Source organism: Bubalus bubalis, chromosome 3, assembly GCF_019923935.1.
Source record: "Bubalus bubalis isolate 160015118507 breed Murrah chromosome 3, NDDB_SH_1, whole genome shotgun sequence".
Lineage (NCBI taxonomy): Eukaryota > Metazoa > Chordata > Mammalia > Artiodactyla > Bovidae > Bubalus > Bubalus bubalis.
Genome location: NC_059159.1, coordinates 115,712,409 through 115,728,275, shown reverse-complemented (window position 1 = coordinate 115,728,275; position 15,867 = coordinate 115,712,409). Strand labels below are relative to the sequence as shown.

Sequence of the window (15,867 nt, the reverse complement as noted above, 5' to 3'; positions counted from 1 at the left end):
AATTGTAAATGCATCTGTAAGAGCATAGAGAGAAATGTATGAATAAATGGATAATGATCAAGTAAGAAATGTCCAGGAGCTTTCCTGTAGGGGTCACTGTTACTGTCAATTTATGCCTGCAAGGTAACTAAAATAGTTATGCATTTAAGAATGTATGCACATTTGCCCTCAGGTCACAACTAGAAATTCTGTGCAGGAAAAGAGATTCCCCATGACGCAAAGAAGATCCTGCCTGCAGCAACTAAGACCCGATGTAGCCTAATAAATAAATATTAAAAATAATAATAATAATGTAGGCACATCCATTTTAAATGCCTGATTCCTCTACATTCCCTAAATTGTAAATAATAAGACCTTGGCAGCCAGATAGTATCCTAATGTCAAGTTCTTTATATAATGACATATACCACTCTCTCCACTCAATATGTTCCTCAGTTTGAACTGACTGGGTTTCCCTTGGGTGTCAGCTGGTAAAAAATCCGCTTGCAATGCAGGAGGCCCGGGTTCGACCCCTGGCTTGGGAAGATCCCCTGGAAAAGGGAAAGGCTACCCACTCCAGTATTCTGGCCTGGAGAATTCCAGGGATTGTATAGTCCATGGGGTCGCTAAGAGTCGGACACGACTGAGCGATTTTCAGTTTATGCTACTCCTAGGAAAGGTACTCAGGCTTGCTCTTAATAGAGGAAGCATTAACTAATTGCCTAACTCCAAAAAGTGTTTACATGGCACATGCTGATTTGAAGAGAAGGAAAAACAATTTTCATTGCAATGGACAATAGGCTCCCTTCCTTCCACCTTCCCTTTTCTGCTTCCCCCGTTAACCTCTTTGCCTTCTGCCTCAAAATGTACACAGAAGACAAAAATCAGTTGTTATAATACGCATTCTATCGTTCCATTTGGGTACAAAGAGATGCATTTTAATGTTTAAGGTTTTGTTAGTGCAGCTCAAATGTGATCCCGACGTTCCAGAAGACAGGCGGCCGTCAGTCTTCAGGGCTGGGGCAGGGAACCTGCTGCAAACGGGTCAGCCCTCTCTCCAAAGAAGGAGTCTTTCCCATCATAAAATGCAAAGTAGCCAGCCGTTTTCCATTCCCCCATCCCCGGCGGCGTAGGAACGGGCCGGGAGAATATCTACCCCCCTCCTTCGCACTTCTATTGAACAGAACCCGGGGGCAGCGGCTTCTCTGAGAGCAGCGCCAGCCGGCTCAGGCCCAGCCGAGGCTCACACAGGCTTTTGCCCGAGCCCGCGCTGGGCTGGGGCGTCCGGGAAGCCTAGGGATCCCGTCTAGGAAACCGCGGGGTGCGTGGTGCTGAGGCTGGTTGTGAGAGCCTCAGTTTCAACTGGGCGGAACTCAACCTCGCCCCTGGCGCGCTCGGCTCCTTTTGCAGCTGGGAGGAGTTGAGGCTGGGAGTTGGCAAACCTCACTCACCTGTCGGGACCAGGATCCGGACAGGGAGCCGGGCCTGGAGATCAGGGCACGCTGGTTACCGCAGCCTCGACCTTCCCCGCGCCGGGACACCAAGGCCAAGGGGTGTGGGGGCTGCTCCCCGAGACTAGAGACGCCTGGGCTCCGCTCCCCAGCTCCCTACTCCCCCCTCTTGCCCCCGGGCGCCATCGACTTGGCTGGCAGCGAAGGCCAGCTCGAGCCGACGCCAGAGCTGCGGGTTCGAGAGGCTCCGCCTCCTTCGGCCACTTCGAGCCACAAGAGCCTCCGGGAAATTTTCCAGTCTCTTAGGCTGCGGTCACTGCTGAGGTTTTCAGAACTTTGCAGGAGAGGGCCAGCTAGGACTTCTGCCTCCAACCCACGCCTTGCCTGCCGCCTGCCTGGGACATCCCCGAGTCCAGGAGATCCCGTTCCCCGACGCCCCAACTTTTGGCGAGCAATCTGCGCTCCCAGACTGTCGAGCTCCTGTGCCAAGGGGCGTGCTGGTTTTCGGGGGCCGGCAACACTCTCTCCCTCGGCTCGCCTTCCACCTACCCCGGCGTGGGGCTAGGTTAGTTGGGATCTGCGGTGCACTTGAGCGTTCCCAGAGCTCCGGATTCGCTCCTGCCCCGGAGACGCCCTTCCAGGGGGGATTGAACCCAGGCGGTCCCGGCCTCTTACTCCGAAACTCGAGTCGGCCCCGGTCTTTTCCCTCCGAACTCCGGTGCCGTCGCGGGTCTGCCGGCGGAGCGTCCGGGCGCTCGAGACTTCGTGGCCTGTCGGGGGCTGCGCGTACCATGGCCGGCTGCTGCTGCCTGTCAGCGGAGGAGAAGGAGTCGCAGCGCATCAGCGCCGAGATCGAGCGGCAGCTTCGCCGGGACAAGAAGGACGCTCGCCGCGAGCTCAAGTTGCTGCTGCTGGGTGAGTGAGCCTCTCCCACCCCTGAGCTCCGGGCGTTTCGCTCCCGGCCGCTTCCCTCGCCCGGATCCCTGGCTGGAGGACCTGGAACCGAGCGGTATGCTGCTGCGCGGCTTCCTCCTCCTCCCAGGGGCTCGCGGATGACAGCAAGTTGGGCCCTTAGGCAGCAGTCCTTTGCACCTCCAGCTGGGCGACATTGGAAGGCACCCCCTTCCTGACCCCAAACAGAGCTGAGAGGTAACATTTGACCCCTGTTTTCTCCGTTGTTTGCTTCTTTCCCTAAAGCCTCATTCACCTCACCCCTCCGTCCCCAGCGCGCACCGCCTCTGCAGGACGTATTTTGGATGTTGCGGGTTGGTGGTAGGGAGCTGTTTAATCTACATTTTGGGTTCATCCTGGCCCCTGCGCTCTCGAGTCTAAGTAGGTTGACTGAGCGCTAACGAAGTGTGGAACTGCGCTCGGTTCTTATGCGCATTGCCGCCCAGTGATGCGGACAAGTGATATCCCCATTTTAGAGAATTAAAAACAGGACGCGAAATTGGCGAACTTGCCCAGACTGAAAAAAGGCAAAGCAGATACCGGGTCTGTCATGGGAGTGCAGCCCAAGCCTTAACCTCTCTCCCCGCTGTGACGGCCTCCGCCTGCCTCCCCGAGCTCCATCTGTGGAGGCCTGTTTGTGTAAAGGCCCAAACCTCCCTTGCTCAGCTCAGTTCACCTTGTGTTCGTTCCTAGGGTTGGGACTCCGGTTCCCCAGCCGCTCTGGCTAGTTCTTCATCGGGCTCTTTGGGCGACCGCACAGGTCTAGGTAGGACGCTCACTTTCACAAACGGAAAGAGAATGTTAAAAGTTTGCCCAGCGTACGCCTTAGGGCAGGATCCCTTCTCTTGTGACTTTCTAGAACCCTGTTTGCTGTTAAGGAATATTTACCTTTTCCTTCTTTCATATCAGAGTAGCAGCTGTCAGATCTTTCTAGATAGCTGCAAATATTTCAACTTTTTTCTTTCAACTGTTCTGGACAGGAATCCTTGCTTATATCAGAATCTTTAATCTTTTCAAGGAAAGAAAAGTGCATCTAGTTAGAAAAAAATAGAGAAAGTTTTTCTTCAGTATTGCCTTCAGACCTGGACAAGGGAACCCCTGTGTAATTATTCTTTGGGTTTCGGGGGTGGGGGTGGGGTGTCTGGTCTTCCTCAGGCTGTGTCCCTCCCCACTGGAGGAGTCTGTCTGCAGGTGGATGGGGCTGCCCACCCAGAGTCCACATTGCCCACCGCATCCCAGACCCTTACTGAATTCCCTACCCAAAGGCCCAAGCCTGCTCTGTGCACGTTGGGGTGGGGCAGGCCCCACCCCTGAAGAGTGCCTAATCAGGCAGCTGTGCTGGAAGTGTGGGCTCAGGTCTGCAGGTGAGCCTGAGGCCACTCTGGGAGGAGATGGAGCCTAGGTGGGGAAGGGAAAGGATTCTGTTCATTGGCGTGGGCTGCCCTTTCTTGCCTGACCCAGAACTCTGAGGGGTCTGAGAATTCTAATCGTACTTGGCCTTTCAGGTTGTTATAAAGCTACATTTGCCAAGGAAGGAGGATTTTGTGACCGTCTGTTGGTGGATAGCACTGAAAAGTAATTATGTGGGCCCCCAGTGTCCTCCTGTCTGAGGCTCCAGGAAGATTAGGGGCAGGCCTGGCTTTAGCTGCATTGTTGTTATTGTTTAGCCCCAATCCTTCCCACTCCTTGGACTGTAGCCCACCAGACTCCTCTGTCCATGGAATTTCCCAGGTAAGAATACTGGAATGGGTTGCCATTTCCTTCTCCAGGGTATCTTTCCAACCAAGGGATTGAACTTGTGTCTCCTGCATTGCAGGCAGATTCTTTATCACTGAGCCACCTGGGAAGCCCTTTAACTGCATACTTTTTCTTTTTAAGGACAGACTGAGTCCTCTTTCCTTGTGAAATACTTTATGATCTGTGTCAGTGTGTAAAATTCAGTGCCTGAATATACCAGGAGCTTGACAAATGAAAATTAAGCAGGAAGCTGACCATATTACATGTATTGGTGATAAGACTGTTTAGGGGTAAAATGCTTGCATTTACTTACAATCAAACTAGGGTAGGGATGTTTGTAGGTATGTTTTCCCTGGAAGTCATACTTAATCCAGATGACTAGAATCTGTTTTTGTACCCGCCAGGCCTTTGCCCTAACCCTCTTATTGCCCCAGCCCTCTTATTGCCCCTTTCAGCACTGCCTGACCTCCCAGCAACCCCTTTTTAATCATCCTCAGCTGTGACTAGCAGGCCATCTCAGTGCTAATCACCCAGAACTTGTTAGAAAGTTGCTATACCACATGGAACTATCCAAAACCCTAAGAATGGACTTTGAAACCTCTGGTTTAGTTTGCTCTGTAAGGGAGCAAGGCATACTTGCATTTCTTAAGACAGAAGAGGAGGAGGCCATGACGCCAAAAACACAGAAATCAGAGAATCCTTTTTTGTCTAAAGTCATGCAGTTTGAGTGAAAATAAAAATCACCTGAACTGCTATAATGGGTGCATTAGATGAGCCGCTGCCTGAGTATCTCAGGTGAAAACTGTTTTGCAAATAGAAGTTGAGGATCCCGTGTGGAGGGTGGAATGAGGCAAAACGCCACCAGCTCTCGACAAGGAAGCATGCTGTTGCAACAAAGTGATTTAAGGACACTTCCAAAGTACATTCAGTGGGGCCATATCCTGTTTGTGCTTAATAAAAGCATGGGTCGGTGTGCACAGGGAAAGATAAAACTTGCTGTCATTTGGGGCTGCTATTTGCAAGGTGTCAGCATGGTACTTTCTTGTGGAAGGAGATAAGGGAGAAATAAAGGAGATGGCTAAAATGAGTAGACATTCCTCATCAGTTCCTCAGATAAACATGGGACAAAAGAGTTCTGATAAGAACCTTGATGAACATCACTCAGTGTAGGAAGAAAGTGTCTGGACAACAGCAATGAAATGGGGAGAAATGTGATTTTTATTGATTTTTGGTATCAAATGAGGCTTGGAAAAGTGCTGCTTGTTAATCAGTTTGAATGTCTCTAGCAACTCTGATGTCTTGATTTTGGATGCGGACCTCATGTTGGAACTGGAATGTGTACCAGGGAATTGGAACTTATGCTGGTATAGGGATTAAAAATGTAGGTTCTTAGGTCTGACTGCCTGAGTTCAAACTCTGGTTCTACCCTTTCTTAACTGCAGACTAACTTGGCTCTGTCAGCTAGTAAGTGTCAACTAGCATCACCCCATTTTGTAGCATTTTTAGCCACCGGTGAGGTATTATTTCCATTTTAGTTGACCAGTTGTAGGTTGCTAGCAGTTTGTATAAGTTGTCCTGGTTGTACTTTAACAAAAATGTTTTGCTTGGAGCTCCCCTTATTATTTCCTGAGCCTTAAGCTGACTTTTAAATCTCTTACTCTTCTTACACTAATGAGTTGAAAAATTTGAGTCCCCTAAAGTTTTGTTGCATTGGTTATAACAAAATTCCATTTCAGAACTATTTGTCATGTTCCTGGGCTGCAAGTCTGTTTAGGCTTAATGGCTAGAAAATTATTTTCCAGCTCCAGCTTCTCTCCACTGACCGGTTGGCACCAGACATTCTGCTGTAAGAGCCTTCCTCTGCCCCTTTTTTGGTTTATTTATTATCCACGTAAACTCACATATAGCTAGGATTGTGTGTGTGTGTGTGTGTGTGTGTGTGTGAGAGTTTTACTGGTGGTTTTTATTGCATTACTGAATTATTTTGGTACTCAAATTGTACCCAATTTGCACACTAGTTCTCGTATCACACCTCCATCAGTTTTTGGAGCATTTCCTTGCTTTCTGGAGTAACTCCATGCTCCAGGTTCACCTTGTGCCCCTCTTCTGAGTCCGGAAATCAGTTATTTCACTGCTGGGCCGTGATCATTTTCAGTGGAAAACTGTACATTTTTTTTTTCTGAAGATAATTAAACACTTGAAACAAAGATATCAACTCCCCTAATTCAAATTAGTCAACAGTATGTAAGTATATGAAAAATCACATTTTTAAAGCTCTGAGTTAGAAGATGAAAGTTTTAAGGTTGTAATGCTATGAGTAGATATAAAAGAGAAAAATCTAACAGTAAAGTTAGATGAAAAACAATGTAAAAAAGTCTTCGTCCTCACAGGGTATTTTTTTCATTTTTAATGGCTTCTAGTCTGTATCGCCTTTTGTTTTCTCTTTTTCTATGATACCTGAATCACAAGAGAAAAGTTTCCTTGTAAGAACTCCCTTGTGTGGGGTGGCAGGGAGGGAGGTGGCTGGACTGAGAAGACAGGAGTGTACAGCAAGTCAGTGTAGCAAAGCTATTGTGTTACTAGAGACAGATTGAAATTCACACAAAAAGAGGACTTTATTGGAAGGATTCTTACAGCAAAGCTATTGTGTTATAAAGACAGATTGAAATTCACACAAAAAGAGGACTTTATCGGAAGGATTCTTACCAGGGCGTCTAATGAAATGAAAAGAATCAAATAGTAAAAACCAGGAAAGCAGATTCCCAGGGCACAATCACTAAGGTGACCTGGCTCAGTTCCCTTCCATGCTCTAGAACCCTCTGGGCCTTTCTTGTCCCTGTCGTTGAGCCTGCGGCCCCATGTGAGTGAGGGTGTGAACCTGAATCATTCAGTTTAGTCTGGGAGATCCATAGCACAGACATAGCTTCATCTGAATGCACATGGCCTGAAGCTGGGTGTCCTATAAGGCCAGTAGCCACCGCCGCTGCAGACAATTTAAGGAATTAGAAGCGCACCAGCGGAAATCCCAGGGTGCTAGAGGAGGACTAGTGCTCTGAAGGACTCTGTGTGGAACCCCAACTTTCATTACCACAGTTGGCTCTCTGCTAATGGGTAAATTAATGACTTATCATGTTGGCCAGGATTCCTGGTTGCAGAAGAATAATTTCACTTAAGAATAATTTATTGGAGGGGAAACAGGAAGCTCGTAAAATTGATGGGAATTGAAGAGCAGGCTAAGTGAAAGGGCAGGATCCAAGGGAGTCTTGACACTGGAATCACCAGGCTGCCAAGAGCACAGCCAGAAACTTGCCACCCAGAGAGCTGAGAGTCACTGACACTGTGCTGGATGCCTGCCTCCACGCAAGTGCAGCAAATCATCTGTGATCATCTCTTGCAGCTTTCTGTCACTTTGCAAAACCTCAGGCCATCTGATTTTGCCCACGGATTCGATCCCTGGGTCGGGAAGATCCCCTGGAGAAGAGCATGGAAACCATCTCCAGTATTTTTTCCTGAAGAATCCCATGGACAGAGGAGCCAGGTGGGCTATAATCCATGGGGTCACACAGGGTCAGAGATGACTGAAGAAGTGACTTAGCATGCACACATATGCCCAGTGAGCTTGGGGAGAGGTAGGATGGGGTAGTGGTGAGAACATGCTCTCTGGAGCCAGCCTTTGTGAGTTTACAATCTAGGTGATCTAGTGGTTAAGACCATGCTTCTAATGCAGGGGTTGCAGGTTCAATCCTATGTCAGGGAACAAAGCTTCCACATGCTGTGCAGTGAAGTAAAAAAGTACAAAATAATAAAAATAAGAAACAATAAAATCTAGGCAATGAATAGTCCCCATTGTGCTGCCAACCCTCTTTCTGGGCTCAGTTACAACTGTGTAACTGGGCTCAGTTACAAGGTTACTGATAGAGGCAGAGTGTTTTTTCCAGAAGGGCATGCAGATAGGACAGTCTGACATGAAATCTCCACTGGTGTCCCTTCTCAGAGAACATGGACCTGCCATGTAGTCATAACGCAGGATCGTGAAGTGAGCAGCATCTTAAGGCTCTGGGAACCTGAGGGGTTGTTGTTTTGTTGTTGTTTTGATGGAGGTAGCCTCTGAGTAGTAAACATATGGCCATGAGCAAGACATTCCCTTTTGAACCCCAGGATCCTCACCTGTAAAATGAAAGTTTTGGATCAGGTGACCTCTATTATTGTTCAGTCGCTCAGTCATGTCCGACTCTTTGTGACCCCATGGACTGCAGTACACCAGGCTTCCCTGTCCTTCACCATCTCTCGGAGTTTGCTCCAACTCATGTCCATTGAGTCGGTGATGCCATCCAACCATCTCATCCTCTGTCAACTCTTCTCCTCCTGCCTTCAATCTTTCCCAGCTCATTAGAAATTTCTAATGAGTCGACTGTTTGCATCAGGTCTCCAAAGTACTTTAGCTTCAGCATCAGTCCTTCCAATGAATATTCATGGTAGATTTGCTTTAGAATTGACTGGTTTGATCTCCTTGCTGTTCAAGGGACTCTGAGGTCTTTCCAATTCTGACATCAGATGGTTTATACCAGTGGTTTTCAAAGTGTGCTCCCAGGACCAGCAGTATCAGCACCTCTGGGAACTTGTTGGAAATGTAAACTCTCAGTCCTCAGCTGGCCTTCTGAATCAAATTCTAGAGTAGGGCCAGCAGGCTGTATGTTAATAGGATCTCCTGGTGATCCTGATACACATAAGTTCGAGAACGTGTCTTATAACCTTGGCCTGGACCTCAGGATGGACCAGCCTCTGATTGCCACCCTGGGCTCTAAAACAGGTACCTTCTCTTTCAGTGGATATCTGGGAGGCCCCTGGCATCAACCTGCCTAGGGGATGCTCTATTTTTTGATGTTAAAGTAGTCTCTCTCACCAACTTGATGAAGGGTCTTCAGAATGTGAACTGGGTAATCTGTAGGAACTGTTTAGGCTTTGTCCCCAGGTGTCAGGTTGCTGGGCAAAAAGGAAAGCAGGCACGCATGTACCTACATCTTACCTTGGCAAGAGTCCTTACAAAAGCAACAGTGTGTGCATTTGCGTGAGCCTTTGAACTTTGATGTAGAACTCCTAAAGTTGTGCTCCTATACATTGTAATGGTTTTATGGCCTATTATCATTAATTAATTATCTTTTTATTATGGACTAAGTGGTGCAGGGAAAGCCTATTTTAGTACAAGCCACCAAATATCAGTCTGCTCTTTGAAAATTCAACCTCTATAGAACACTAGGGGCTTCCCTGGTGGTTCAGATGGTAAAGTGCCTGGAATGCGGGAGACCTGGGTTCAATCCCTTGGTTGGGAAGATACCATGGAGAAGGGAATGGCAACCCACTCCAGTACCCTTGTCTGGAAAATCCCATGGACAGAGGAGCCTGGTAGGCTACAGTCCACGGTGTCACAAAGAGCAGGACATGACTGATAAGGATAAAGGAAAATGGAACATTAGCTGTATATTCCTGGTTGTCAAGTTTTTTGGGTTCCCCCCCCACCAAGTAACTGATACATTCTGGTATTTTGTACTTGGTCGTAAATGAGAGAAAAAGAGAACATTTATCTTCTATTGTTTTGTCTGAAAGGTATCTTTTTGTATGGTAAGTTAGTTGTCCAAGACCCAAAGAGGAACTATGCCACTGCTTTCTTGAACCTGCCATGAATGACACCTTCATTTTGACATTTTATGTAACTCATCTCCAGAATGTTTTTCTGTTGCTCAGCTACTATGTAACTGGGAAATATAAGCTAATTGTATTCCTAAACAAAATCAGACAAATGAAGGTGATAAATCATTTATAGAATCATCATCTAATGTTCCTCATAGTCTAAATCCTGGTTATCTAAGTCAGTGCCACTCAAAAAGCAGTCATGGGTCCTGGGCCACTGTGCGTGTAAGACAAATACAGAAATCAAGAATAAGCATCTAGAAACTTTTATAGCAATTTAACATTGATGTAGCATCAGGGGGTATTTTTATTGTATTTCATTGATGTAACAGTCTGCAACTGAATGGAAAAAATTTAAAAACTGGTCCCTTACCACAGAGTTTGAGAAACAAGAGTGCAGACTTTTAAGGATGGGATAGAAAAAGACCAGAGGAGTGACTAGGCTCAGCAGATTTCACAGGGTTTGGTGATTAGTAGCTATTTGACAGTAAGCCACAGTGAGGAGGCCAGTTTCTTAGTTGCCAGCCAGTTCTAGTCACTCCTGAGTCTTCATGTTGTGAACTTCATTTCTAAGGTAACATCTGTTCTAAGATGTGCCATTGATTTGAAAGCAGATTTTCATTTACTGTATTGTACACATCAATGCAAAGGCCTCTTGACCTTAAAAATGTTAATTTGTGTGGCAGTACATCTCAGAATCAAGAATATAAGGCTGTTTCATTTCTTCTTCCCTCTAATAGTACAAATTTAAAATAACGCAAAACTGTTCCAATTATTGACAAATAATTCAATTTCATAAAACTAGTTTAAGTGCTGAAATTAGATTGGAAAATATGCCTCTTTTATTTCCATCAGCCCACTGAGTTCAAGTAATCTTATTCTGTGAAACTCTGAAAAGGGTTGCTTCCTGGGTTAGTGGGACTGTTATGAATATAAAGAGCAAGAAACAAATAAGAGCAACCACATGTGAGAGCACTAATGTATGCTCCCGTTTGCTCCAGCGTGGATGGACCACATCCAGGTGGTGGGTGGAGTCCAGGAAGAGCTTTACATGAGACCTTGAAATCCATGATGGCTTTGTTCACCACTGAACCCACAAAGCTGAGCACAGAGCCTAGCTAAAACAGAGGTTGAATAAATATATGTGTCTCTCTCTCTCTCTCTCTCTCTCCCCTCCCTCCCTCCCTCTCTCCCCTCTCTCTCTCTCTCTCTCTCTCTCTCTCTCTCTCTCTCTCTCTCTCTCTCTCTCTCTCTGTAGTGGCTTCCATGAAATACCAGATCTGTGTCTGACTCTTTGCAACCCCTTGGACTATACAATCCCTGGAATTCTTCAGGCCAGAATACTGGAGTGGGTAGCCATTCCCTTTTCCAGGGGTTCTTCCCAACCCAGGAATCGAACTGGAGTATTTAAAGAATTTATCAAGTGAAAATGTTATTTAAACGTTTCAACAATTTACCAAATGAGAATGTTAAAAATATCCTAGTATATTCATCTAAAAAGCAACTTAAAAGGTGATATTAGACATATTTCCCAACTCATTTCTTAACATATCCAAAATAGAACACATTGAACCAGATTGAAGGGTCTTATCTTTTTCTCTCCCTGATTGATGGCATTTCTACTAACAGATGGTACCCCTGACCAACCACCCAGTGCTCAAACCAGAGTCCAGGGAGTCTTTGTTGGTCTTTCCTTTTTTTTCCTTGTGTTATTGGAGTATAATTGCTTTACAATGTTGTTAGTTTCTGCTGTACAATGGAGTGAATTACCTATATGTATACATATATCCCCTCCCTCTTGAACCTCCCTTCCAACCCCACCCTACCCATCTAAGTCGTCACAGAGCACCAAGCTGAGCTTTCTGTGCTGTACAGCAGGTTCTCAGTAACTGTCTGTTTTATACATGGTAGTGTATATATGTCAATTCTACTCTCACAATTTGTCCCTCCTAACCATGTCTATACTTCAGTTCTGTGTCTCCTGATCTTCTACTACATGTAACACCAGAAATAAAATAATGATAATAAAACATTTATACATCCAGTCACCATTCTAGGCACTTGAATAGTCTCATTTATTTCTTGCTGTGCTTGTAGGTACAGTTAACTATTGTCCACCCCATTATACAGATGAGGAAACTGAGGCTCCAAAACCAGGTTTACCAGCTAGCTTAGAGCCAGGGTTTGAAGCCAGACAGTCTGACTCCAGAGTTCTGGTTCTTAGTCACAGTCCTGTTTCTGTTTCCTAGAGCCAACATCTCACCAAAATCTACTTCAAGAGGCCAAATCTCTCTGTGTACACTTTTTGCCATCCTATTTGCCCCAACTCTTGTCTGGATTACTTCATCCTTTACTGCTCTTTAGCCCTGAGTTCACTCTCCACATTGCAACCAGAGTGACTTTTTAAACGTGAATTGGAAGAATTGATGCTTTTGAACTGTGGTGTTGGAGAAGACTCTTGAGAGTCCCTTGGACTGCAAGGAGATCCAACCAGTCCATCCTAAAGGAGATCAGTCCTGGGTGTTCATTGGAAGGACTCATGTTGAAGCTGAAACTCCCAATACTTTGGCCACCTGATGCGGAGAACTGACTCATTGGAAAAGACCCTGATGCTAGGAAAGATTGAGGGCAGGAGAAGGGGACGACAGAGTATGAGATGGTTGGATGGCATCACCAACTAGATGGACGTGAGTTTGGGTAGACTCCGGGAGTTGGTGATGGACAGGGAGGCCTGGCGTGCTGCAGTCCATGGAGTCGCAAAGAGTCGGACACGACTAAGTGACTGGACTGAACTGAACTTTCCTGCTCAAAACCTTTCTATGTCTTCTCTTTGCCTTCAGATGCAAATATAAAACCTGTGCATGGACCTTGAGACCCTCTATCCAGCCCCTGCCACCTCTCTGCCGTTATTCCCTTCGATCACTTGCTTCTGTCCATAGAGCCTCCTTTTAGGACCTTTCATGGGCCACATGCTTCCTTTTTATATGTCTGCACACAGCAATTGTCTGCTTCCAATGTGTGTCCTTCCTAGTCTTCTAGCTACTCATTTCAGAATGCATCTTAAACATCCCTTCCTTCTGGAAGCCTTCACTGACTCCCTGATCCAAAATAAGTCCCCCCCAGAATATTCTCCCATAGCCCATTCTACATTTTTTTCTGAATTTATTTTTTTAATTGAAGGTAACTGCTCCACAATAGTGTTGGTCTCTGCCATACGTCAACAGGTATCAGCCATAGGTATAGTCTACATTTCTTTTTAAAAATAGTTGTCATCGTGGCTTAAAACTCTATTTCTGATATTTTATTTACTCTCCGTCTCCCCCTCTAGACTCTATTTGTTGAGCTTAGATACTATTAGAACCAGTGAATCCTGAAGATCTTGTATAGTGCTTGGATGTTCCAGAAACATTTGCTGAATAAACAAATGTACTGCCATTTAGCATCAATATTATTGCTTAAAAGAAAGAATATTTTACCTTCAAATAGTGGGAAGGGCTTATTCTTAATAGATGATACTTTTAATTGGATAAATATACATTATAACAAATTCATATTTGTTCATATTAAACTTCCCTTTTGGACTAATGAAAACTTTATTACATACTGACATTGGAATGTGGGCTGATGTTCTGGAATCAGTGATGTATTGCATGTGTCTTATTTGTTTTCTAAGTTTTCACATTTTCTTATGCACAAAAGTGAATATTTGAGTGTTTAAAAACATTTTTTTTAGCTTAGAAAGTGGCATATTTATAGCAAAGACTGCTATCAGTCTCTTAAATCTTGACACATGACATGGAGGTAAAGACTATATTTCTCAGTTTACCTGCTGCTAGGTGTGGTCATTTGACTAAGTTTATAGCCCATGGGATGGAAACTGTAGTCATATAGGTGATTTCTGAGTTGTTACCTTAAAAAGAAAGGAGGCTTTTTTTCCATTCCAGAGAAGGATGTTGATTTGGTGGTAGCAGTTAGAGCAACCATCTTTTCCCATGAGATGGAAGTTGGATATTAAGGATGAAAAAGCAGCAAGGTAGAAGAGGCCTGTATTCCTGATACTGTGAAGGTGCCATCCCAGCTCTGAGCTAGGAATGATGGCACCCTTTTTCAGCTAAACTGGTATCCTAGCTAATAAAATATTATGCAATCTGTTTTGCACTCAGCTTTTAAATTCCTAATATCTGGGAGTTCTTTCCCAATCACATGCAATTCTAAGGTAAAAAAACCAGAATGTAATATGTTTGGGGCAACCGTACTCCTGTGTGTGTGTGCTGTTGTGTCTGACTCTGAGACCCCATGGACTATAGCCTGACAGGCTCTTCTGTCCATGGGATTTTTCTGGCAAGAATACTGGAGCGGGTTACCATTTCTTGCCCAGGGGATCTTCCCAACCCAGGGATCAAACCTGAGTTTCTGGTGTCTTCTGCATTGCAGGCGGATTCTTTACCACTGCACTCCCTGGGAAACCCTGTGTTTGTGGAGGAGGTATCTAATATCCAGTATAATGGGATCTTGGCTGACTGGAGGTCAATACCATATCTGGGTCTCTCATTCTCCCAATATTCTGGTGATTATATGACATTCTTTTATCCTGCAGTTGACTTTTCAGGTATTTGAAAGGGTCTTTTTTGCAAGCAAATAAACATTTGAAGCTACTTGTTTTACTTGATATTGAATTTGTTGAAGTTGAGAAATGTAAAACCCTAGTTGTCCTAAACCTTTAACATTCATTTCAGTTTTTAAATATGTATGCCATGACTTTGACTTAATTCTTTGATTAGCTTTTAATTTACTACTAAGTTAACTCTACTTATTAATTCAGTGAAATTTCCCTTAGACAGTTAAAAACCTATTTACACATTTAAAAAGCCTGAATATCCTCAAATATATCAACCCCCTGACAAAGCTGGCAAGAAAAAGCTAAGCATTTAAGTGTCTCCAGTGATCTCATAAAAATAAAGCTATATATTACATTAATCTTGTTCTTTTAAACAGTTAAAACTGTCTCTAAAGGTAATAAAAAATCCTGTTCCTACATGTAATCAAATCAAATAATCATTTATACTATTAACTCCTATAAATTAATCATAGTTCTAATACTCAGATTACTTTACAGATTAAATACTTAAAACAATAACAGCATCAAAAAAACCTCAGTGCTGCTCATGATTACTATACCTATTCTTAAATTTAACTTGAGTATTATTACTATATATTTGATTCATTTCTTATTCCTTCACCTTTTGTGGGTTTCAAAGTTCGATGCAATAAAGAGGAGAAGATTTACAATCTCAGTATGAATGTTAGGATAATTTTTCAAGCCCATAAATTTTGTTGAAAGCCTCACTTATTTCTTCCAATTTTTATCATTAAAAAAACACAACCCTCCATTTAACCAGCTCATTTTAACTGCATTTTGTATCCACTCCCACCTGCAGGGACAGCTAGTTTCTTCACTACCTAATTTGTGTTGAAGAGATTGTACAATTTATAAACTCTTCTAGCTGTCTTGTGTCCATCATTTCTGATTCTTTTACTGTCACTGAACCTTAAAGAAGAAAAACTTAGGTCTCAGATTCAAGAGATGAGCTATGAGGTTGTTCCTTTTTAAATTTATTTTTAATTGAAGAGTAATTGCTTTACATTATTGGGTTGTTTTCTGCCATATATCAGCATGAATTAGCCATAGGTATACATATGTCTCCTCCCTCTTAAACCTGCCTTCCACCTCCCACCACATCCCACCCCTTTAGGCTTTTACAGAGCTGTGCTTTGAGTTACCTGAGTCATACCGCAAGTTCCCTTTGGGTATCTATTTAACATACGGTAGTGTGTGTGTTTCCATGTTACTTTCTCCATTTGCCCCAGTTTCTCCTTCCTACCCAACCCCCATGTCTGTAAGTCTGTTCTTTATGTTTGTGTCTCCATTGCTGCCCTGCAAATAAGTTCATCAGTACCATCTATCTAGATTCCGTATTTATGTGTTAGTATACAGTATTATTTTTCTCTCTCTGACTTCACTTTTTAACAGGCTCTAGGTTCGTTCATATGAGGTTGTTTC

General features: G+C 44.4%; 1 protein-coding gene and 1 long non-coding RNA gene across 3 annotated transcripts in view; both read left to right on the top strand.

Annotated features, from left to right (window-relative positions):
- Window positions 1-339: 339 nt before the first annotated feature.
- GNA14 (G protein subunit alpha 14) overlaps window positions 340-15,867 on the top strand; it is a 201,314-nt gene continuing 185,786 nt past the window's right edge. Inside the window, exon 1 of one of the 2 annotated variants that reach the window (XM_006074410.4) lies at window positions 340-2,345. In XM_006074410.4, coding sequence (XP_006074472.1) covers window positions 2,222-2,345 — 124 coding nt within the window. In that variant the 5' untranslated portion in view covers window positions 340-2,221. Of the gene's footprint in view, window positions 2,346-2,378; window positions 2,580-15,867 lie in introns of those variants that run through there. The other variant, XM_025279144.3, reaches the window with a different exon arrangement.
- LOC123332852 lies at window positions 2,586-12,337 on the top strand. Its single transcript, XR_006549962.2, has 3 exons — window positions 2,586-4,112; window positions 7,516-7,656; window positions 12,056-12,337. It is a non-coding gene; the product is annotated as an uncharacterized LOC123332852 (long non-coding RNA).